The 25,722-nt window shown below is 39.0% G+C and overlaps 1 protein-coding gene across 10 annotated transcripts in view; it reads right to left on the reverse strand.

The window, feature by feature from the left end:
- Positions 1 to 25,722, reverse strand: part of GRB10 (growth factor receptor bound protein 10) — a 178,470-nt gene that overhangs the window by 13,543 nt on the left and 139,205 nt on the right. For 7 of the 10 annotated variants that reach the window (XM_035552827.2, XM_035552818.2, XM_035552822.2 and 4 more), the window contains 6 exons: positions 23,973 to 24,050; positions 23,193 to 23,309; positions 22,245 to 22,311; positions 21,144 to 21,231; positions 18,433 to 18,526; positions 14,508 to 17,653 (listed from right to left, as the gene is read on the reverse strand). In XM_035552827.2, coding sequence (XP_035408720.1) covers positions 17,507 to 17,653; positions 18,433 to 18,526; positions 21,144 to 21,231; positions 22,245 to 22,311; positions 23,193 to 23,309; positions 23,973 to 24,050 — 591 coding nt within the window. In that variant the 3' untranslated portion in view covers positions 14,508 to 17,506. Of the gene's footprint in view, positions 1 to 14,494; positions 17,654 to 18,432; positions 18,527 to 21,143; positions 21,232 to 22,241; positions 22,312 to 22,824; positions 22,969 to 23,192; positions 23,310 to 23,972; positions 24,051 to 25,722 lie in introns of those variants that run through there. The other 3 variants (XM_050708425.1, XM_035552820.2, XR_007707759.1) reach the window with 3 other exon arrangements.

Below are 25,722 nucleotides of genomic sequence, written 5' to 3' on the forward strand. Positions count from 1 at the left end.
AAACTGCTCTGCATCTACATGCTCCAACCTGAGTGATTTACAAGCGGTTAATATTTTATACTGGCTGCTAATTTTGTTTCTTAATGTGTGCTTGGTATGTAAAATCACAGTAAATAAATCATAATTTTGATGAAATGTTAGTGTATCTTACACAATAATAGGCTCATAAACTACCTGGCGTAGTCTCCAGGTTACGTAACTGAACTCAAAGAAAAATAATTGGAATAATTAATCTACTATATAAAAAAGGAGCTTAACTCATAATTCTTCAACTGCAAACACAATGAGTATCAAGCATATTCTAAGCCTGTGACACTGCTAAGATAAAGGAAATAATTTAAATCAATGTGATTTAAATAAGGGATGGATTGCGTGACCTCTGTATACTGGAAGACACTTCCTAGTCATTGAATAATCAGGTGCCATCCATGTATTCAATGGGTACTTACAAAAAGTAGTTTGTTTCTACCAATCCTAGGATAACAAGCTGTTGTGAACAGTCCAACAGCATTCTTAGATCCTCAGCTTACACTTACCTTCAGCTCACAGCTATAGCTCTGCTGGCTGCTACTGCTGCCACCCAGGAAGAGGCGCTGTGAAGCTGCAATGGCAGCATGACCAGCAGCATCCTCAACTGGCATGTGGAAGAAGTCTGGGGAGCAAGGGATCCAGAATGTGGTAGGACTCAAAGTATTTGCCATGGCTCCACCTGTTGGATTTGGAATAGGGACTGGTGGAACTGTAGGTACTCTTATAACGAGGTCGTATTCACTTCCTCATCAGGGAAAAATGGGCTGAAGTAACTTAATCGGGATTGTAGAGGTACCTTGAGTATAATGTACAGATGACAGCCGTGAGGAAAACTTCCTGTACTCACAGCTCTCAGCTACACTCTATTATCTAGCATGACCTAGTTCATATTTCTCTCCATGTTTGTCCTGTTAAATACCTATTGAAATTAATGACTGAGCCATCAATATTCATATCATTTCCTATTTAGTTAAAAAGATAACCTTCCTGCTGCTTTCAAAAAGAAACTTAAGAATGGAAAAGAACAGTGCTTCTAGTTTACATTTGTTTTGTTTTCCTTCCAGTTTCCTTTCACGATTACTGTTCTAGAGCAAAAGGTCATTTTATGCGTCTTTGGATAAAACAAAATTTGATGCATCATCTCAGTAATTTCAAGACATCTTCACTACTCGTCAGAGAGGTTTCTATTGCTGAAGTAGCTACCAGTAGTCTGTAGGGACAGCATGTTTTCAAAAGACCAGTCCTCTTCTGAAACAAGTACAGTCTTACTTCTAACACGTAGTAGTGCTGAGCAGTAGAAACCGCAAGATGACAAATCAATACTTGGTGGCAAGCTGAGCTATATTAGATGTGATACTCTTAATAATGCTCAATGCTTCAGAGTACTGATCACCACTCTTCACATCAACTTTTGCATTTTATGTACCAAACGTAGGTACACTAAAAACAAATACTTAAAAGCAATCTGCAACAAACAGCCTCTATCACAAGGGTTTTGTTATAATTTTAAGAATGAGGCAGTGGGGGTTAAACTTTGTGCTAGGAACAAGCAAGACAAGTCAAAAGTACGTGAATATGTCCTTCCTAGTAATACAGTAAAAACAAACCAACAGGTCCAGTACCACTTGCAGAACATTATTTTAAGTTTCAAGAGCGATGAAACATCAGAGTTAGGGATGAATTTCTAAATAAAATGAAGTAATTGAAACATGTTTTTTAACGTTCAACGGCAGGATGGATAAGAACTGATGAGAAAAGGTGCCAGCAGACGTTTGCTTACCAATCTGTAATACAGTTTCTTATTTTGTAAGATGAATAAAACTGGCTTCCCTCTACCACACCCTTAGTACCTAACTCCTACTACTGGCTATGGTATTTCTCCCAAAGTTATGGGTCCTTCAAGTGATTGTTCATAAAGAGTCATTACATTAAAAACTGTTGTTCCAAAAGGGTGTGATGTATTTTTAAATTTCTGTATCCATTTAAATGGATAAGAAATCTGTTCTTGAATTAGAAAAATGTTATCCAAAGGAACATCCACAATAAAGAAAAAGTTGCAGGAAAAAAAAAACAACCTATTTTTTAAAAATTATTATTATTTTTACCTTGGAAGAAAACACGTGAAGAAGCCACAGTAACAGCAAATAAGCACTTTGCTACTTAAAGTCACTTAAAGACTAGCACACACTTAAGTAATTAGTGGGCTGAACAGACCAACTTTCAACATGGCAAGTTATCTTAATGGCAAAAAAGATTTAATTTTTTTTAAAGGATGATTAAATGGTAAAAATAATCTCAGATTCATTATATCCACACACACACACACACACAAAAAAAAGGGACAATTATTAGCCTGTACAACCATGTAATCAGATTTTATATTTATTAATTAAATCCCATTTGTGTAGCTGTGTAGACAGGAAGTCTTTTATCCTTCCTGACCTCAACAGATTCCCCCCAAAAAACAAATAATGAGAGGGGTGACAATTAGTTGTGGCAACTTTGTCTCAGAGTCTTGATGGCTAGGTTTTGATTGTGTTTTCTGTCCCAGGTAGATTTTGCAAATCTTGGGGCATCCTTACCTTCAAAAAGTTTAAATGCAATTTTCTTTGTGAATTTGTTAAGTCCTGAGGTCAGAGTAAGCTGGCTGGCTGGAGCTAGAAAGGAAATCACCCAAAGCCAGGAGCGCAGCCATCAGGATGAAGAACAGAAATATCAGCACACTTTAAAAGGAGGAGGTAGAAGCAGGCATAAGAGCAACCCAGGGCAGGGATTCACGCAAAGGCTGTGCGCCCTGGGCAGGTAATCTTGAGATCAGTCGTGTAACTAGCTAAGCTGCTGATGCAGTCACAGAGAATCCTCACACTTGCATATAATCACAATAATGTATTTTATTTTTTGTCTTATCATTCATTAGCACAATACACTTTTGTAAGGCTGTGGGTTCGTTTTTTAATTTACCTTTTGCATCATAATAAACTATATTCTCAGTAGCCTGGCACAACAAAGCTCCTACCCAGCTGGTGGTCCCACAACTGTTGACCTCAGTAATCAGCACACACGTACCCGTTCTCCAGGTATCTACGTGAATAATTATTTATAATTCCAGAATGGTGGAATTATGGAATTTGAAAGCTGGCAAGGCAGGGCCATGAAAGGAAGAAGAGTCTTTCTAGCCAGCAGTGCCAGAAAATCTTTCTGGCATGTGCAAGGCAGCAGAAAACGGGAGACCAGAGCACGATGCTCCTGCCATGGCAGCAACCAGCAAATAAAGGATTTCTGAGAGCCTGGAAAAAATCTTGTAACAGGAGCTTAACATATATAAACATGTGTTTACCTCCCCACCCGAGCAAAGGCTGGACAGTTGTGTTTTGTTATCCACAACAAACAGGACAAGGAAGGTATCACTAAATAATTAAATAACTTCTAGTACAAGCTGATTAAAAAAAAGGATCCTAGGGACAGACGCCAACATTAAATATAAATTTCCTTGGAGAAAAAGAATAGTGAAGGAATAGAAGATTACGGTAGGAGAAAAACGATCGAAACACTAAAAAAAAATCAAGGAAAGAAAGAAAGAGCACAAGAGGATGTGCACAGTGTGCATCCAGCTCGAGCTGGCTGTTTCTCTGCTGACTCAGGCCATGTGGCAGCGGTGAAACCGCTCAGGATTACAGCAGGGCCCTGCTGCTGGCTGGTGACTGCCCAAGGAGGCCTGTATCTGCACCTCAGCGGGGCACGGGAAGTTCAACAAAAGCGCCAGAAGGAAGCTTTTGTGTGAAATGTCTTCTGTTTGAGCACACGCTTTCTATTACTTTTCCACTTTCTGCTGTTATTGTTTACAAAGCTTTCCAAATGTTTTCACCACTTAATTGGTTAGTTTGAATTAATCAGTTGAATTGGTTTATTAAGGGAAATGAATATCAAAAAATTACTTGAATTCAGGACTTATACATCTAGCATTGATAATTCTGCATCTATGTTTATAATAAAGTTTGACTGCATACCCCAATTAATGTTTGGTCTTTAATACTGTGTAGTACTAATTACAGTGATACAGAGATTTTCAAGCTATTTCTCTAAAATTAAGCCTTTCTGTGTCTACACTGCAATGTTAAACTTCATTTATACATTATTTAGAAAACCTACTGATATGGTGGTTTGTTGTTTTTTTTTAAATCAAATTTAGATCATCGTTAGAATGTTTTTAGTGTTTCGTATCAAGACATTGGCGACACCTTTCTAGTTTATATCTTTCAAAGGAAATACTCTCTAGTCATCATTTCTTTTTGTCCAGAGATACATTATTTTGTTTAATGTGTTTTTCCACTTCCTATGTAAATTCTTTAAAATTAGCTTGTCTTTTATACTTTTATATACAGAAAACACTACCATTTTATGGAACGTCTTAGGTGTAAATAACCATGGGGATAAATATGCACTATACTCCTCTTTCTCTCCCAAAACTTCTCTAATTGTTAGTCCACCTTTTATTACAGCACAAGCTCCCCATCTCGGTCTCAGACCTGCCACTAGCCATCACTACAGAGTGCATATCTCCCGGTCCATTCTTTTTGCATCCCATCTCGGTCACAGCTCCTGCCGAGGAGGTCAGGCAGACAACCACAGCTGCCTAAGATACACGAAAGAAGCATTACTTTTGTATTTCTTAGCAAATATTTGTTACTAAGCATAGGAGAGCTTGCAGTAAGGACATCATCCCTAACCCCTTCTGTTTTTCCCATTAAAGCTGCAGCACCAGAACTGGGGAGGACGGCTAGGAATGTCACTTGCTGAATACACCACACAAAATCTTGGGGAGCTCAGTAATGTTAATTCTGAAGTAACATAGCCTATGGAGGGAAGGTGGAATTAAACTCCCCAAAATCTTATGGGCCAAACTAATAGACTCAGTCTAAGCAACTTTGGCGGCATTGCTGAACAAACACCTCCGTTTAATAAGTAGCACGATCGAGAATAGCAAGAGCTTTGGATCCAGTGAGAACCAGTCGGTGAATTATACAAAAAAATCTTCCAGTGACTTTTGATCTATTGCTGGAACAGTTCCGGAATACTCAATATGCTCTCAGATTTTCACTTGCGAAAAAACCTTGCTGCTCTCCTGGAGTTTAAGAGAAGATTTCTCCTCAAAGGCACTACCTCCTCCTCTGGGGAAGATTCAAATGAGTGGGCCTGGTTAGCTTCGAAAATAGAGCAACGTCAGGAAGCCGAGGAAAGGAGAAGAAAGGAAAGAGCAAAGGGAAAAGATGAAGGACTTTTGTTTTTCAAATTTCAAAAGCCTGAGAGGGACTACTCAGTGAAATTAAAAGACAGCAGATTAAAAACAGACAAAAGGAAACAGTTTTTTCCCATGATGTGTGGTTAAAACTGCAGAAAATATAATTACCACAGGAAGCACCGCAGTCAAGAGCTCAGCAAGATTCTGATGGAGTGGCAGATGTATAAGGATATCAAACATATCACGAGCAATTTAAAACTGCTGGAAGGCACATGTATTTCTTCAGGGAAAACTGTCCAACCTTTTTAAAATTGCACAAAGAAATGTGCAAATCAGAGTGAGTTACAAAGAAAAAGGTCTCTGAACGTGCAAGATAATGCACCCACAGGATGCCATTAAAGAAGTATCACCTCCTCCTAAATCCTTTGCATTTATTCTCGCTCTCTCCCTTTAAAGGAACAATATGGAAAAGGTCAGTATGAGCCCTGTTGCAATGACCAGTTCCTTTATGGGATTGCCTGAAGGGAAAAGGTGTCTGCCTGCCGCCTTTCTGGGGTGCTGGCATTTTTGGCAGCTTTCAGCCCGTCCTATGTACCTGCAAATGTATATTCACCGGGAACTGCACGCACCAGGTTCTAGGAGCTGCTGGGTTGTTTCTAATTCCCTGTACTTGGATTGTTTCTAAAAGCAGGAAGCGCCATGCGTAGTTTTTCTGAATTTTCTAAACTCCTTTATACATGACTGAGTAGTCTTAATAATGATGCTTGCAGTGTCCTAAAGAAATAGTCCTGTTATTTCAAATATCTGTATGTGCGCTCTGTCGTGTGTCAGAGCCATGACACGATCTAAGCAACTTTAGGACAGCAGTACTCTGACACTGAATTTATAGCCTTCCTAAGCAAAATATTCCAGTGCATTACAATTGTTACCGATGCACCAATTCTCTTCTAGGATATCTTTTTATCAATATTAGTCTATTAGTTTACACCCTATCTACCAAACAAGAGATTCCCTTTCTCTCTGTAGCATCCTTCTATGCATTTTAAGATGTTAATGTAACCCTTTAACTCCAAGTTGCACAACGGTATTGCTCATGCCAGTGCTTGACATTACCCTAGCAATCAGACAGATACTGGGTATCTGGAAGGAAAAGAATTTTCTGAAACATAAGGAATGTCACAAAGCCAAGTTCGGCAAGCCTGGCTCAGAGCTCTGACATGATACCAAAAACCCTCTCTTTGGGTTATACACTTTCCAGCTTCTTGCTCCTGCTATGACTTGCACTGCCTCCAATTTTAAGATCAGACAAGTCCCATGTCCTCTCTTCTTACAGCCCGCTCAGTGATTGCAAACTTTCCACCTTATCTTTGCTCAAACCACTTCAAAACTCTGCTTCACACCCAGCCTTATAGATATTGGCTACATCACTATTTCACTAACTGGGAGGTGTATCCTTTACAGAGACCCAGTGATAGGTTATGTAGTACTGGAGTGACACCTTTGACTGGAAAACCAATGGGAAAAAAAAAAAAAAAAGGATGTGTTGCCATTAATCCTCACATTAGTAGTCTGCTTAGAGAAACATTCCAATTTTCTGCCTTTGAAACTGCTAAGAATAATATCAGGAGTAAAGTAACATCTCTGATATAATACAAGAAAGAATAACAACAATAAATTACATCTGAATCCCTATAACCAACCAATTCCTCTATTATTTGCCAAAAACGTACAACCAAGAAGGGTAGGACAAAAAACTATTACACCTTGACAAAGCTCAGCAAACTTGCCATGAATTTTAAAAATAAAGGTTCCTTTCTAAAGCAAATGGGAAAAAATGGTTAGTATTAATGTTTAAGAGCAGTCCTTTAAGTGTACTACACCTTTGCCAGTTCTGACAGAGAAACTAACATTAAAATCCCAATTTGCTTTTCAAGTAAGGGCTATTTACCCTACAATCTCTTCTCATTTATTTCTTAGGTGGAGATACAATCCGCACATGATCAAGAAAGTGAAAAAGTTACAACAAAATTGTTGTATTCAAAATGTTTTCTGCAGGAAAGATATCTTTGCCACGAGATGAGATGAAACGTAACCCGCAGGAAGATTGAGTGGTGAGATGGGGAGACACTCCTCTGAGTACTGCTGGAGTTCTGCATACTGTGTACAAGCCCATACATTGTCATGTATGGGCAATGCTCTTAGTCGAGCTGACTAACATGACTGTGATTAGGATGCACTGAAAGTAAATTGAGATTGCTGCATTGGTTGGACTAATTTTTTTCCACTTACAAATGATGGTATTACAAAATATTGTTTACTATTACACTTTTGCTTATTATGCAATGTATGATCTCAGATATGTGATGAAAAACATATCGCTTTTGGTGCCCAAGAGAAACAGAGACAACTTTTTCATGTATGTTGGAAGGAAAAGGGTAAGAACCATACACTAAAGTGAGAATATAGGAAGGATTGAAGCATCAGGGAAATTTCTCAGACATACATGTCTGCTGAACATCCAAATACACTTTATAACAACCTTAAACAACCTTTAGCAGTCTTCTTTCCACTACAGTGTAACAACTCACTGTACCAAACACTACTATCCATCCCCTCACATACTTGTGTCTCTGCACACTTTCCATCAAACAGAAATCCAGCAGAAGCCAACCACTGGTAAAGAGGGAAGGGAAAATACCTCTGTACTTTTCTACACTTTTGCAAGTTTAATTTGCCAGTTTTCAAACTTCTTTAAAAACTGTCATATCTTCTACCATTCTCCCAAACAAACACAAGGTTTCGGCAATCTTTTTGATAACACTGTTTTTATAATAACTTCTAAATAGATAAACAGATGAAATTTCCACCTCCCTTGGGTCCTGCTATTTCACTCTACTAAAGTAACAGCCTGGGACAGACAGGACAGGTGACAGCCTCCATTTTACCACTGAGACAACTTTTACCCCACTGTGTGTGCAGAAAGGACATAGTTACATAATGAAAAATCCCCAGGTCACCCCCCTGGTCTCAGTAAATCTCCTCACAATAGATATTCCAGTTTCCTCATTTTACTTTCAATTCATATTAGTGGTGTGAGATGCGTACTTTGAACGTCAGACTTCCAGGATGCTCTTTTCTTAAGAAACCTTTCAGCACACATCATAGTGGTATTGAATATCTTGCTTTTGCATCAAGTTTTCATTGTAGTATGTTATTTTTTTCCTTGTACCATTGACAAAAACATGTTATTCCTCTTTCCTCTTCCATTGAAGTCCCTATGAACTGTAGCTCTAAATCCATTAACTTCTTCCTCTGAGCCCTGCCAGTGCTGAAGTAACATTTGCTGTTCTACATTTTGCCGGACATGAAAGTGTGATGCCAGTGTATTGGGATAATTCCACTTCCCATGACATGAACAGGACCTCTCTGCAAAGCTAAGTTCAGTTTCACACATTGCAATAAAACCAAGCTATAGAAACAGGAGAACTGCATTTTCAAACAAAAGAGATTTGTTTTTCTGACCAAATTTGTACAGGTATTAACCTGTTACATTAGTAACTTGTCAGCTGGGATTCAGTTCCTATACGGCACAGGATGCCACCATGCAAAAGCACTGCTTTCCCTCCAGAAAGCTTGATTTTGTAAGCAGTACCTTTGAGTCCATTTTAGCAGTTAAAACCTGCTTCGTTTAAAATCTTTATTTTTAAACCTTAAATTTTAAAGGTTTTAAAATCCTTTATGAACTCCTGATCATTTCAATAAAATTGGCTTAAACCAATGTTGATTGAAACAGAAATGTCTAATCTGAGTATATTATGCTGCATTTCTAAATACTCACAAGCTTAATACTTAACAAATTATGCCGACTTGTCAGATTGGATTACTTGGTGAAAGTACAGAGGTGACTTCACTTTCTAACATGAGTAAGCTTATCCTTACCTGTTTGGAGATCTCAGTATTTTTTCAGACACTCTGGAAACATGCACTTTCAGTAGTTTCCTGATATTCTTGTTGCATTAAGAAGAGATCACAACAAGCAGCTAAGGAATCGTAGTCCCAAAAAACTTCTCAGCCCTTGCCAGTAACTATCTGATTTTCATTGCTATTGAGCTTATCCTGAACTTGTAGTTAATCATTAAGACGTGTTGCACAACGTTCATCAGCTTTACCATTCTTTCTCAATAAGGAGGAAAAAAAGGAAAGCTGCTGAACGCATTCTGCTGCCGTGCACAGGTATTTGGGGTGTGATACGTTACTTCTTACTTACCCAGGGAGCCTCAAGTGAAAATGTACGAACATGACAAAAAACAGGGGCACTGTGCGGGCCCTGAGGTGAAGCCCTCCACACCTCAACAAAAAACCCCACCGCGCCCTCAGCCAGCGCCGCCATTTTGTAGGGCGTCCCCTGCAGGAGGGTGGCGGCGAAGCCTCACCGATCTGCCCGTGTTTCACGGCAGGCACTGCCGAGGGACGCAGCCCACCGTCGGCTGTCTCCATAAAACAAAACACCCCAGATCTCCCCATGTTTAACGTAAAACAGTGAGACCCCAGCGCCTCGGCCTCCATAGGAACCCCCTCCCGGAACCCAGCCGCCCACGGCGGGAGCCGCGCCCGCCGCCTGCCGGCCCGGCCCGGCCTCGCCGCCCAGGAGGGGCACGGGGTGTAGGGGGGAAAGTGTTTCTTTTTTCTGGCATCGCAAGATCGAGTTCACGGCTTGTGTTTCTGTCAGAGCAGTCCCGAGTCCTCGGCATTAAAAAGCTGCCTGGGGCCGGGGAGCGTGGCTGGGGTCTGCTGAGCCACCTCCTGCCCCAGCCAGGCTGCCAGCCTTTGGGATGTGTCTCTGGGCACCCTTCAGGAGGGGGAAACCCAGCGACACCTTGGGATGTAACCAGAGTGAGCACCAGCAGCTGCTGTCCCCCTTCTCCCTCAGTGTGTAAGTGCTGGATGGCTGGGGACAGCCTCTCAGACCTGCCCCTGCACTGCAGCTCTTTGTGAGAAAAAAACACCCATGACTTCAGTAGGTTGCACCCCTCCCCACTACCTCCTATATTTTTTTCTCCTTTGCTCCCACACAGCAGGAGGAAAAGTTGCATTTTATCCTGAAGGCTGCTGCTGCAAGAGAGGCCTTCACAACTACACAGCAGCTGAACAAAAAAGGCCAGAAATAACCATTACTGTGTAAGTTCTGGGATACCCACTCCTGCCTTTCAAGTGAGCACTATCCCCACTCTAGTACTCATGTTAGAGGATGAGGTGTAGGCAAGGTGCAGTCCCCATCATTTATTAACCTGTTTTGAGGCCACACAAAATCAGCAGCTACCATTGCGCAGCATACCCTACTACAAGCAGGCTGAGGGGAAACGCTTTCCTCAGCTACTAGTGCTACTTTCAGTTGTTCCTGCGTGAGTTGGCTCTCATGTGAACACGTACTGGATCAAACCAAAAAATATCTCTAGCCCCAAACCCCTTCTAAAATGTAGACATGGCCATGTAGAGGGAAAAAAAAAAAAAAGAAAAAAAAAAAAGAGTACTTGGCTGCCAGGTAATGATTCTTCCCCTAATGACTGCTCCTGGTACTTGGGGACACGGGGCCCACGGACTTACTAGTTGAAAGATGCTGTTTGTAGTTAAACTTCCACCCGTGAGTTTGTGGAAGCTCTTTATGGTGATAAGCACGTCATGAACCCAGGTGAACTTTTAGCACGAGGTACTTTTTTTTGTTGTTTTAATATCCAGGCAGTCAATGATGAAATTTTTATCTACTGAACTGGGCCCCTGCACATTAGGTGATGCCCTGTGACTTTTGATTGAAAAAGAAAGTAATTAAGTATTTTGCATTCTGGCTATGTTTTTACAGAAGTCTACTGTACTTCCATCAGTCACTGCTTTCTAGTCTGCGGAACCATCTTTGTATATTTGATCGTTCTTATGACCAACCTGTTTGCTTTTCCTATAGCTCCTCCATTTCTACTGCATCCTAAGTCTTCCTTCCCACTCCTGCCCCAGGAGTTCCTGCTCCCTTATCCCTTCTTCAAGGACAGCAGCTTCTAGGATTCTGATTGTGAAGGTGTGCATATTAGAAAGAGGATGCAGTGCTTTCTCGGTCTTTTTCTTCTCTGTGGTGCTGTTTTATAAGGGAGATCAAAGACTTTTTCAAGCAATTTATTGCAAGTATTTTGAGACAAACATTTTAAGCCTTTGGTGTTTCTCTTCCTTGTTATTCAGCTCTTTTCACAAACCCTATACCCTTTAGTGAAAATTAAATGATTTCTTCTACCCTCCTATTCTGTCGTTATTCTTTTCTTCCATAACTGTGTTGTTAGGCAATTTTTCAGGAAGCTCTAATCCTCACTGCTTTCCTCATTTCTGTTTTTTGTCTTTGGACCCGATTCTGAGAGTACTGCACTAACATAAAAGCTAAGCACGTAAGAGTCACACGGAACACATGAATATCTTCCAGAAATTCAGTGGAAAAGAGAAGTGTAATGGAGGAAATCGAATGCTGAAAAAATCTAACTAAATTAAAATACTTCTAAATAGGACGTATCCAGCATTCTTTGTGAAGCAGTGAAGTTGTACATTTTCAGTATTTGACTTAGCTCTTTTAACCTTATAAAATTATTGCCAGTAGAATCATACTTTTACCTTCCTTTAGCCTTGATGGCAGTTAGACTGCTAGGAGAATGGGCAGGTTGTAGAGAACACCAGTTCTGCAGGTATTTCTTTGTTTGATAACCCCAAATGGCAATTCTGTCACCTCTGGAGAATGTGTTTCAAAAGGCAGACAAAATCTGTCTTTACTTTTAAGTAAAGTTCAAGGGAAGAGGAAGGGAAACTGACTTTCTACAGAGTTGGTGATCAGTGCTGGGGCACCTTAATACTACGTTCCTCATCACAACCAAACCACGAAGTAGGCAATACTGCCCAAGAGCAATTCTTCTTCCTACTTCATTTCCCTTCCCTATTTAGCTCTTACGAGCTGTTTTTCTTAGGAAGAGCTACACTTCTGCCTGCAGCTGACCTGAGCATTAGAGTCCGTAAATGCAGGCTGTGCTTTGACTCAGAGCTAGCAGCTGTGTTTATACTTTTGCTTTCCTGTTAAACATTTGTGGCACCAGAACCCTACAGCCAACAGATGGAAAACACCTGATTAAAGCAAAGCATTCAACCTGGGTAACCAAGAAGTGTCATAAGACGCTGTTAGGCGCAGCTTAGTGTCTTGTGATAAACCAATCTTCCTTGTAAAAACATCTGCTTGTATCTGTGCAAAATGATGAGCAATTAGAGCAGAATGTCTGCAGGCTAAGAGCTTGCAATGTGAGTGTTATACAAACTAATTTATTTTGAAGTCTCAGATGTGACTAATCACAATATCTAATGAAAATCATATAGCTCTTGGACATAGTTGTGGCTATATTAAGTTTTCAAATCCTAACTAAATTGTGCTCAAAGTTAAGGAAGGAAGACATGGTATTTAGGATGCAGAAGCAACCCAAACTAAGGCAATGTGGATATTTCAAAGGAAGGCATCTCTTTTCTCCATCTGCTGTCACCGTTGCAGAATTTCCCAGGATGTTAGACAATCAATGCCTGAGACACAATGCAATATACAAGGTGGACATCGACAAACCAGATTAAAGCATCCCTAAATTAGCAGTAACATAAATTGGAGGTTGTCTGTAGTTCAACTTGAAGAAAAATGGCTTCTCTGGTGCTATTTTTCTCATCTGGTTTTGCAGGTACAGGCTGAAGCAGCCATCTGGTGTTACAACAAACCCAGCTTTAGGGTTCTGTGTATCAAGATAAAAGAGCTGCAGGTACAGTCTGCAAAATACTAGTCCAATTCAAATTTACTCATAAGTTCAAATGTGTTTTGGCAGATGAAATGAATGCTAGAAGGCTTCCTGTGGGATCAGACATTGTCTGAGCATGTCACTGTTGTCCTGCAATTAATGTAAAACCAGCACAAGCCTTCTACCAGGCACAACAATTAATTCAAATCTGTACCATGTACCCATTTCTGACCCAGATTAATTCTGAACTGGTGAACGTTCTGATAGCACAGGTACCTGCTGTGAACATCTAAGGCCAGCTCTGCAGGGGTCACTGTGCAATTGCCACAGTTGTGAGCAGTTTGGACAAATATGCAGATGCTGCTGCCCTGCCATTAGGCAGGCTCAGCAACACATATTGACCATGCTCTTCCCCCCCTCCCCCCCTTTTTTTTGGTAGAATTATATTGACTTTTTATGATGCCAGAGGGGGACAGTTTCACTGTTAGCACAGCTTCCTTTAGCTAAGCGAGGAATAGGCATCTTCAAACCTTTCTGTAGGCAATTACTCCCCTTCGTCCAACTCAATGATGAAGTTTCTTTAGCTGCTAACAGGATAGTGAGCTCTATGTGCTTTAACATGCATCTCCAGATAGAGAAAATTTGGGGACTATCAAAAAACAAAACAACTACTCTTGTGCTGATGAATGAATTTCATACTGCTAATATATAACTCACACCCCAGTGCAACACAAACTCATGTGTAGTCACACTCCATGCTGAAGCCAAAGCATGACTAACACTTCAAGTGGAATGCATTTGCTGGCTTCCATGGGTTAGCAAAACAGAAACAGGAGAGATTGTGTCCAACGAGCAAGTGAGGCATTTCCAACCATCTATTACTCTAATAAGCAGAACCACCACCAAACTCCTTTCCAGCAGAGCGGCAGGAGTTTATGCAAAAACATATTTTGTGCAGATGTGCTTTTCAACCCGCGTGCTGATGGGCCACTCGAATACAAGGCTTATGGGAGCAAATAACACTGAGAAGTGTCCTGATCCAGCAGCTATCATGCCAATGGAGTGCTTTATCCAGAGCATAGATTTGCAGTGAGTTGTAGTTGTGTTTTATAAGCCAAAAGATGCTAGTGCTCTATTTCCTAATTTGATTCCAGCAACGTTTCCCAAATGAATATCGTAAATATCACAGCAGAATATCCGAAACAATCTCCCTCAAGCAAAAGAGGTGAACAACTTCTTCTTCAAATATAGGACAAACTGTCCTAATAGGAATCATAGGACAGAGCAGCTGGAATGGAGGTATTTTGTGGATTCTGTTTTCCTTTTAACTCTTCTTAAAGAATGTTTAATATGGTAACTCACCCCAAATAACCCAGAATTAAGGCGAGAGATATGCTGTGTACAGAGATACACCCAACAGAAGACATTCATTCCAATGTAAAATGAATAGCATTGTATTAACGTTTATTTCTAATTACAAGAAACAGAATATCAGTCCCTTATTTGTACAAAAATACCTGAAAGATTACAATTAGGTTCACAAGCCAAAAAGCTATTTACAGTATGAAGCAAAGCATATTGAATAAAGGTTTTGTCTCTTAAGTTAATACCTTTTGCATTCCCTGAAACTTTAAACTTTATTCCATTTTACAGTCACTAAATCTTGCATTGTGACAATATAATTTACGATAAGCAAGTCTTGCCACTGGAAAGGTGCATTGATTGGTCAAACTGTCAGGTATTTAGTGCAGAAAAGATAAGACAAAACATCTAAACTGAGGCACGTGTTTCTTCAAGATTAATTAACAAATAAAAAGTTTTTTTGTACTTTTAACACCTATCGTAACATAACTTAACTAGTAACCTCATTACCAAAATGGTTTGGCATTTTCCTTCTCAACATATTCAAGATTGCTACATGAAGTATTTATTTAGAAAATAAAATCACAGGCAAAAAGATAAAAATTCAACAGGCTCCAAAACAACCCTGAGCATCCCCTTTACATTCATGTCATTTAAATACAAAAATAAGAGTCAAATGTCCTTCAGTCCTTGGTATTCTGAGCTGGCAGCCAGCTGAATCTGTTGGAAAACTAAGGTGGCATTGACTGTTTTCCAGCAGAAAGAAGACAAAGCAGTGATCTGCTTAAGTAAGATTGTTGCCACTTTGAAGGTGGTCACTTTCTCAAAACAGCTCACTTTAGCTGGGAAAAGTACAAAATACTAAGTCAACCATCTACATACAAAAATCATGATTCATAGTCAAACTTTTATTCTCAATTTAAATAAGATGCAAGTTTTTTGTTTTTTTTTTATAAATATGAAACACTGCAAATACTATCCGCCTACTGGGAAAAATGCATGGCCGTCACTAGCTATGTAAACAGAAAAACTTAAAACTACAGCATAAATGGTCTTATTAAACTGGTAATGTAGTCAATACAAGTATCTTTTTTCTCCTAATAGGGGCCAAATAGAAGCATGCAAAGTGAAGTCAGACTTAAGTTAGCTTAATTTCAAGGTTTTAAAATACATTGTCTAGAAAGCAGGAACACTCATTTCACTATGTACAATTAAAAAAAAAGGCTTCTACTAAAAACAAAATCAAGTTTCTTCATTTTTATATCTAGACATTAAATGGAAAAAAAATACTAAATGTGTTCTGTAAACTAAAATACAGTGTTTCTATACCATTGACATAGTTATAAGCTGATATGGACGACTCAGGCAGGTTATGGTTTGTCTTAAGCTATTCTCAACACTACATGAAGACCTAAAGGTGTGGAATTTTTTTCCTTCTTTACCCTTTCAGATGGCTAAGATTTCAAACCCAGTGGCAAACATCAGTAAGGATGGCAAACTAGTCTGCATAAATTATTTACCATCTCAAGAATGCTCCGTTCTGCACTATGTTCTGAAAGTTCCCAGGGCGAAGTATTTCTCGCTATGGATAAACGCATGAAGTGTTGGAAAGTTAATCCAGTAACAGTTCCTGCACCGACCGTGTTGCTCAAAGAATATTTGCAGTTGGAGGATTAACATGGGACTCATTTAATTTTAGTACTGATTTATCATCAGAAAGAATTATTGTGTAAACATTAAATAATTGATTTAAACATTAACAATAAAGTACTTCTGATGACAAACCAGCACCAGAGCAGGAGACGTGCTTGTCTGCAGTAGGTACTGGTGTGCATTAGTGTGTACGACACAGGAATTACCAGTTACCTTGATGGATGATATTGCCAGCAGCTAGTTCACAAATGCCAGTCACAATTAAATGAGCTTCCATTCCCAGTACGTTCTTTCTCACCATGTAAACTTTCATGGCCCTACAGAAAGCAGAAGGGGTATAGTTCTTTTTATGCCCTGTCCCCCAAGAGAGCTTTGTTTCACTGTAGCTTTACAATGTGGAAAGAGCTCTTTGAAACAGTCTGAAAATTCAAGGAGCTATAAAGCTAAAAACACTGCTTTTTTTGTTTGTTTGTTTGTTTGTTTGTCATACTAAGACTACCCGCAGAAGAATCTTCTCACAAAAAATGGTGGTTTCAACAACTGTCATTCAGTCCTATTCTATTTAGTAACAATAAGTTTCCTCAGGAAAACAGTCAAAAGGCTGTAAAAAACAAACCACCACTTCAATAATAAAAGTTTGTGCATAGAATCTAATACAGTCTTTGCATGACTGGATGCCACTAATATGCCATCAACATACTACAGCCATAATGCTACAAGTCAACAGTTTTAAGAGTACACATATGGTGGTATGTTCTTTTAGAATTGTATCCTCATTGCTTCTTCAAAGACATCTGCAGATCATCGAACCTCAGGTCTCCAGAGAAGTTTTGAGACACAGGCAGGCGCACGCACGCGTGCACACACATACACACACACACTTCTTGATTTTCTTCTAGATCCTTTTAGGCTGAAGCATTCCATACATCTTAGGGTGCAGATTAATACCCAACTCCTGCATGAATTTTAAAAGCCACATCAGCTCCTAATATAGGCTGCATACAATATCCGAAACAAAGTAGGAGTGCAAAAAAAGTGATCAATACAAAAAGTAAACACACTAGTCTTAATTGTCAAGATTATTCCAGGGCAAGAGTTCTTTTCAAAGATTTCTCTTCACACTTGTTCCTGTTAAGTGGCCCAGCCAAGATAGTTTCCAGTTTTGTTTCAAATTTACTAATGGTTTTACAGACCCTCCCCCCATTTTTGGGATGCTGGGACACTCAGCAGCAACCGCTCTTAGGTGTTAGACAAACCAGTAATCTCGGTCTGTTGACACCTGTCGAATCCATCCCTTTCAGAGTCCCAAGGTGCATAATATTTTTATTTATTTTTACCAACTTACAAATCTGCCAATTCCCCAGTGTCAACATTCTCTTACAATTACTCTTCTAGCAAATCCAGTCTTCAGTGAGAGTCAGATTTGAGGTCATAAGGCCACTCGGATGCAGTGGTGTTTGAGTTTGCAGGGCAAGACTCCTTTGTTTAGTTGATAGAATTCAACAAGCTGGATTAGATCACTGAATTTGGTGTTCCCATCATCCAGACTGAAAAATATCTGTCCATCATCCTCACACTGGGGAAATAAAATGTCCTTTTCAAGTTAGCACATGAAAAGATGCAAGCAGTGCAAAAACATGAGTAACAGTCAGTCATGTGAGATAAATGATGGGCACTGCACAAACAACCTTGTGCCCAGAGTTCTGCATGAAACCAGGCACAGCGCTAGGAAAGAACTCCTCTTAACTCAACTTGAAATATTTTGTTTATAAGAATGAAAGCTGGTGGGCTGAGTAATTCTAAATTGTAGAGACAGCATCATTACATAACACAAAAATACCACAAAAATAGTTGATAGCTGTTTGCAAAATTAGCAAGCAACACAGCAGAAGAGAGTTTGTACCAATAAACATTCTAAACATGGTCTATATGATCTTAAACTTCTGCTGCTCTTTTTGGTCAAGATAAAATCAAATAGTTCTCAATATCTCAGTATAACATCATTTTAAGCTCAACATTATTGGATGACATCCAAAATAAAACTTTTTAAAGTTTCTGTAAGTTATTCTAAGTTTGCCTAAGTGATATTGAGACAAGTGTAGTTGTTGTTACTGCAGCTGAGAATAAGCTATGTTGTATTACTTCTGTACCTAAGTGACTTAAACTAGTTTTCTAAGCAATGTTAAGATGGATTTTTATTCACATATTTGACAAATCTAAAGAAAGTTAATCCTTAATGGAAACATGCTGTTCATTACACCAGTAATTAAAAGGAGGCCTCTTCAGATACTGACAATGCTTTATGATTTGAAATTTCTTTTTTTTAATGATCAGTTTAAAAAATTATTTACTTACCGGCAGAATTTGAAAATGCTTTATTTTTTGATGATGGCACAGTGTAAGTACAAATGCCTTTGGATTGCTTTGGCTGTCCCGGAGAAGAAATAGTCTAGGAGAGAACATTTTTCAGTACACAATTAATACCACAATTCATTTCTTCATAAATAATCAGAAGTACTAAGCTATTTTGTACTATTGCCTAAGTCTTCTTCAGTTGCATTAACAGGCAATTTGCTTTCCATTTTTATACCATGACTATGCAACACTAATAGAAGAAGAAAATGTGAAAGATACATGACAGTATTTCTTCCCGTATGTATATATCAAGCTTCTGGTTTTTAATACATGAGAATCTGTTGCCACCCTCCAGTATCTTGCATCGGTTTACAGAAATTCAGTGTTGACAAAATTACATTTAAGCTAAATGGCTCTAATTCCACAGAAACAGCTCGATACTTCCTTCAAATGACTTAAGTTAAGTAGCATCCACATTATCATGATGGGGAAAGCACACACTGATTTTCCTCTAAAATAGTCACAGTATTTTTCCCTCAGCATCATTTGAAAAGAATATACTTTAGGAAGTATAGCTAGCAATAACATACACCACGTAACTGTCATTTTTAAGTTGACCCACAAAACTGAAGTCCTAACTCAAATGGTTAAATCCATACTTTGGAAGGGGAAAAAAAAGTAGATATTTCAGGCAGTCAAAAAATGTGTCCTTCCTTTAACATTTATGAACTGAGGAAGGAAAACCTCTTCGTGCCACAGGAAACAAGAATATACCTTTGGCATAAGGCCCAGAGTGCTAATCGCTAGCGGATTTGTGAGATGGCCAAGCATAGTAGTTGGGCAGGCCTCAGGCCCTCTTAATGGCTAACCACTAAGCCAGGAACACATTCTTCCAAGGCTGAGTTGCAAGAACAGCTTGTATTTTATGGACCCAAAAGCTTACTCTAGGTCTTCAGAACCAACAGAGAAATGTCAATACCACAAAAATGCACCACCATAACCAGGATCACTCCAATGCTAAGACATGGGCATGCTGTGCCACTGCTGGAGAGCATGCTTGGTATTTGAACATTCCTTTTTCTTCCTAGCAAGTCGAGACCTGTGGAAAAGGACTGAAGACGCTACACATCAGGATTCATCCCAGGGAGAAAGATCTTATCTGCCCTATGGACATTGCAGCTGCTCATGCAGATATTTCTAAATTATCTTTCATCTAGCTATTGCAGGTAATGCAAGGTACCATAAACTGGGGGCACAATGCAAAGCTGAGCACAACTGACCCTGCAAGTGTTTACACAACTTCCTTGGCAAGCAACAGCCTGTCTGCACAAACAAGGACTGCAAATATAGATGTACCCTCAACAACAGCTTCCAGAAGCAATCAAACGATGGAAGCACCAACGGCATATTTACATCACTGGACATGTCACACAAACCATCAGAAGACTCCCTTCTTCCTCCCCAGTGTTCACTTTCTAGCTTCTTTTGTTCAAGAACACACATCAGGAAAACAGAGCCAAGACTCTTCTGTCCCGAAAACTGTGATCCGTAGCTCAGAGCACATGGGTAATAGTGGTTCCTTTGCTGCTACTGACGGACCTCGCTACAACTGAACACTAACTGATCTTAGCCTTTCACAGTGAGTAAGCAAGCTGGCTGGAGTACAAATTTAACAGTCTCACAGGCATCAAAGACTGTATGAAAACCCACAGAAGGATGGGCTACTAGATTCCTAAGACAACAAGTCAAAACAGGCCCAAGATGGTTAAGCAGTTCTGTAGCACAAGAGAACCAGCAACTCAACCAATCAGCTGTGTGCCCCTTCAGCTGTGCTCTTTTGCTTTCTTTGGCCTGCTAGCTAAAATCATTTCTCAAACAAGTCCCAGTAGCTTTAGCCCAGAAACACTGGCCAAAATACAAAACAATAAAAATCCATTGCTTGATGAATGTGCACTTGCACTCTTTGTCTAATGTGTTTCCTTCTTTGCAAGCTACCAATCAAAAAGATTAGTGATGCTCCTGAATCAGAAAATGCTGTGGAGAGGTTTGTCTTCTGAGAAGACAACATGGAAGTTTCTACCTTAACCCTGGCAGCAGTGAAACTCATGAACTGAAGGCAACCACGTTCTTCCCATCCTACAAGTAATGAATTATTGAATGTAGTTTAAGGATTTTCCCTAGAATAACCATAACTACTTAGAAATAACTGAAAGATGGACTCTCAGAAAATACTTATATCTCAGCTAAAGACAATACACAGAAATGGAACAACAAGTACTTTATTTTAATCCCTCTAAAACAGAAATGAATATTGAGAAATTGCCATTAACTGCTCTGATATATGCAAAAGAGTACAAATAGTTAATTATAAGTTTGTGTGCAAATGTCTAGGTATAGCTTTGCCCCCAAAATATTTCCTCAATGCAGATTACGGTAGTTTATTTTCAAATTCTAACATTCTCAGGTTCCCTAAAAATTGAAAAAATTAAGCGTATTCCTAATATTTTACTTTCTAGGTTAAGAGCTAGAACCCACTCCTACAAACACATCCTCCATTCTTTTTGAAATCCAGGCAGGTTATAATGGGACTGCTCAAGAATCAGGTTACTCATTAGTGCTCACAAACCTGTAAACCCTTACAGCAGAAGTTGTGTTCTTGTTTATAGTGCTTATCATTGAAATCATAAATACTAAATAACAGGAATACCTACCCATCTACAAGCCCTTGCTGCTTAATAATCCTGTGAGATTCTTCTCTAGAGATTCTGCCGTGAAACCAATGCTGCGTCCTATGAATAACTGGAGGTGAAAAGAGGGTAAAGAGAGAATGGTTAAAAACAGTAACGTGTACCAGTTTCTTCCACACAATATTTATTTAAACATTTTAAAAGTGGGTATAGTTTTGTTGCAGAATGTGAAATATCTTTAATCCATCAATATAAAAAAATGAATCAATATGAAAAAATGAACCAGCTGTTGCATATACTTGATATTCCAAGTACACAGGCATTATCTCCATGTATTTTACGATTTGCAGACGTATGATTAGGTTAATGAGAGAAATGTCTCACAACATTGCCCTTTCACAGTATCTTGTCAATGTTGAGTCTAAACAACTCTTAAAACATAATGTATGAGCTAACTAGTTAGAACCAACTCCCTTTAACTCTAGAAGCATGACAAGTACTTCAGCTTGTGCATTCATGAGTGGAGTTAACCTCAAATATTTTTATGTTTATTGTTTTATTGATTTTCAAATGGTATTTTTAAGTTTTATTCAACAGAACAAAAACACAGAATACCTGTGTTGCCTCTTAAGAATTCCAGGATATTAATATGCAATTTCCTATTACTCTATTAAACTTACAATGTCAGAGGTGCTCAGAGCTTACAGGTGTCTGTACTGTACATTACTCAATTATTATGGAATTAATGCTACTTTGAAGACTCTTGTTTTTAACATTTAAAGATTAGCAGATCACTCACTGGCTTCCCTTGTCTAAAATGAAGAACTGAATTCTCTATTTCTTTAATGGAAACATTTATGTAGTCTCAATTTTCATCAAATCTAGGTTTCAAAAGACTAAAATTTAAGAAAAGCTTGAGCATGCCTTCAAAGGAAAATAAGTTCCTTCTAGTATGTCTATATGCATAGGCATGCTAACGACATAGAAGGTACTGATAAACATAAAACATAGTATTTCATATCAAGGCATTAATACTACACAGCTGCACTCTGTCTTCATTTGAAATTATCTTTTATTTACCCACAAAGGCCTCTTACACTATGCTTACAAAACAGCAGAATTTACCTGTACTCAGTGTGGAAGGATGGAGTGGACTTTGGCTACCCAAGATGTTCATTCTTGTGCTACGTTTCTATAGAGAAAATTAATTAACGTTAAATCCACGCTAAAACCTCAACAGAAGAGAATTAGTGCACATGCAATACAGATTTAATTTACAGGAAACTGGGGGCTGGGCAAGTTTAATGCAAAGATGAGAAAAAGAACTTTGAAGGGGGCTAATCTACAAGCAGCAGCTCAGTTCAGTTGGCTTAAAACACGAGCCAGATGTTAATGATGAAAGCTCAGTATCTTAAAAAAAAAAGAAAAAAAAGAAAGAAAAAGAAAGAAAAAATGACAGAAAAAAAAGAAAAGTCTGACATGTTTCTGCTCAGGCAAAACACCAGGCACTTGGTAAATCAAGCAGTATTTCCCTCCCGTACATAAAGCACTAGCTAGTGCTTCAGTGATGACTCCTATTCCCTAAGAGACGAGCATGTGGGAAAACTTGTACTGCAGCTGTCTGTCCACAAGACACTATAAACAAGTTACATCAGTTTTCATTGCAAGAGGTCCTGCCTCTTGTATATTCTGCAATTAAACTTACTGGGAGCAAGCCATTAGTCAGAGCCCCAGCCTCTTCCATGTGGGGAAGCATTTAATTTGACATATTCCTCCTCAGAGACTGGTTTTGCAAACTGGCAGTAAAGTTCTGGTGGGTCTGCTTTCCCCCTCAACTTTCCTCTGGACACTAGGGGGACAGAGAAGCAGTGGTAGAAGGTTGTTGTGAATGTGACAGTTTTGCTAAAGATGGATATTGACTTTCAGATCTGCATGCTTGCAGTGTGATTGTTTCAGGTCGGAGCTAAGCTATACTGTGACCAGCACTGCACTAGTATCATAGCACACTCTGTGTTTTGGCTCTCAACAGACACTTACTGATTACAAAAATAGAAAAGAAGAGAAGATAGCTACCCTCCAAGCATGTCCTTCTTCCAAGGCTGCACTCTGTGCTTCAGCAGGATTTTCAATAACTCTTCCTATTTGCCCCGAAAAATCCATTGCTACTAGTGAGTTTTCAGATACACTTCTCTGAAAAGGAATTTTCACTTGTTTCAAAAAACAGGGAAAGAAAAAACCAACTTGAGAGAGTTTCATTTCAAAATGTTTCGGTTTCAGAAGACTTTCCAAAGCTATCCTTTCACAGCATGGAAAACAGCTATTCTTTTTTTTTTTTTTTTTTTTTTTCTCCTTGAAAAACATTCACAGACACAAAATATATGGCTTTTCTTTTTAGGCAGGGGAGGGAGAGGATCCAAAGTCTGAGAATAAAGTTGCCCACTTGCCCTATTACTATACTCCAGTCATTTTCAGGGCCAGTTGGGATCCAAATATAGAATCTTCAGTTTTAGATAGCTAACAGTCAGTTTTTGGCCCAACACATTTCATGAGATTTAAGAGTGAGTTTTGCCAGACCTAAGCTGGCTTCTGCAGGGACAGCCAGATGTCTCTGTGCTGTACATCTCAAAGTGCCTGGCATATCCAAGATTTTTCAATCATGTGGATAATGTAAGCCTAAGATAAGTGGAGAGCCAGATACATAAACTGTACTTAGACAGAACGTGAACTTTACATTGATTTGCTACATAATGCTGAATTTACATTTCTTAGTGTAAAATTTTCCACTTTTAAAATGCAAAAGCAAACACATCTTTTCAAACAGTATACATTAATGAAGCAAAGTTCATTACTTACTACTGGAGTGGCAAAGTGTGGAAGCATGGCTTTTCTCTGCTGCGGAATTCTGTAATTCTGATAGAGTAGCATTCCATACTGCCAACAGAAATGCAAATAAACTGTTATTCAAAGGTATACCCTAGGTAAAAAATCTGTAGCGATTCCATAACACCACTTACATCGGAGCGAGGTGCTCTCGGTTTATTTTCATGATCTGAAGCTGTCCCAAAGCAATTTGCATTGAGTCATGGTGATTGGCAGGTGGCAATAGAGCAGTAAATATGCACAAAACCTTTATTTAAGAGACAGCACTTTTACAAGCCTGAGCAAAATACACAGCTCATTTCTGGCACTCTCAACTGTCAACATGTAATCCTTACACAATACAAGCTTTTACTCAAGGTACAAATAAAGATACTAACTCCTCTTCTTTTTACCCTCTAATAATGTGAACTTAAAAAAAATCTGCATTAGAAGTTCTGTACGAGATAATACAAAGATGAAGTCAGTTTTCATAATGATATAAGATAGGAAGCTTTCTAATTCACTAGCTGTTTTAATACATTTCAGCAGGTAGTAACACTTTTGGTATTTTTCCCATCCTTATACAGTGAACAAATAACAGTCATGCTCCTCCTTAAGCAAGATAAATTTTAGAAACACTAGTAGCTAGGATGGTAGGAAAACACCTACTGAATGCCTTCCCAAGAGGCACGGTGCTGAAGTATATCAACACCGCTCTTACCAAATGCCCTAAGTGAAATAGCATACCCAGTATTGTAAACAAGGTAATAGTATATGACTATGTAAACCTAAACCTGTAGGTAAATAAAAAGGAGGGTCATGGCCACAGCCTTGAGGCACAGCCTTAATTTTTCCCTGACTACACACCTTTAATCATCTTTCAGTGCTCCTTAAAAACAAAACCTTTTCTTTTCCTAGTGTTAAGTGCCTAAGGGTGCCAGTTAGATGCCAGCATACAGAAACATACTGCCATAAAGCACTGTTCTTGCACAGGTAGTGCTGCAAAGAAAGATTTCTGAACATGCGAGATGCATGTTCCACCTGTCTGGTATGAATAACTAATTCCGTACACTGGGGGAGGTTCTTCCTTGCCATTCAGGATTAGTACCTTGACTAGTGCACGCTTATCTGTGTAACTAAATGCATCATTTCTTCAGAACAATGATATCTTCAAGGCACAATTCACTACAATTAGTTGATCCTCTGTTTGACCAGTTTCCCCACAATACAAAATTCCATGCAAATCAGAAAAAAAGACATCTGTGAAGAAGCATTTGGAAGTGACTGGAGAATAAAATTCTTACTATATTGTTACAGTATGTTAAATTTGAGCCAAGTCAGGTCAATACACTGAAGATCCAGAAGTATCAACTGGAAGTAAGTATCGAGGCCAACAGAAGTATCAACTTTGCAGAAATCAAATATCCATTTTGTACCTGAAACTGTTTCTTGCATCCTGGCCTATACCTGAAATACCTATGACTGGTACACATTCTTTTGTAATAACTTAAAAATAGGAATTTATGTACTGCAATTTATAAAGAACCTCTTACAATTAACAAATGAGGCAATATTTGGAGATCATTCAAAGAGATTTACGCTGGTTCGGAAGATGACCACTCAAGGTAAATGGAGAAAAGGCAGCAGACCGAAAAGTTGTGTTTTCATACCTGCAGGCCTACAAGTCTAACTTGTTTTCCCTATATTTACACAGCTTTGCAAGATAGTCTGCCCAAGGAGAGGA

Source organism: Cygnus atratus, chromosome 2 (genome assembly GCF_013377495.2).
Source record: "Cygnus atratus isolate AKBS03 ecotype Queensland, Australia chromosome 2, CAtr_DNAZoo_HiC_assembly, whole genome shotgun sequence".
NCBI lineage: Eukaryota > Metazoa > Chordata > Aves > Anseriformes > Anatidae > Cygnus > Cygnus atratus.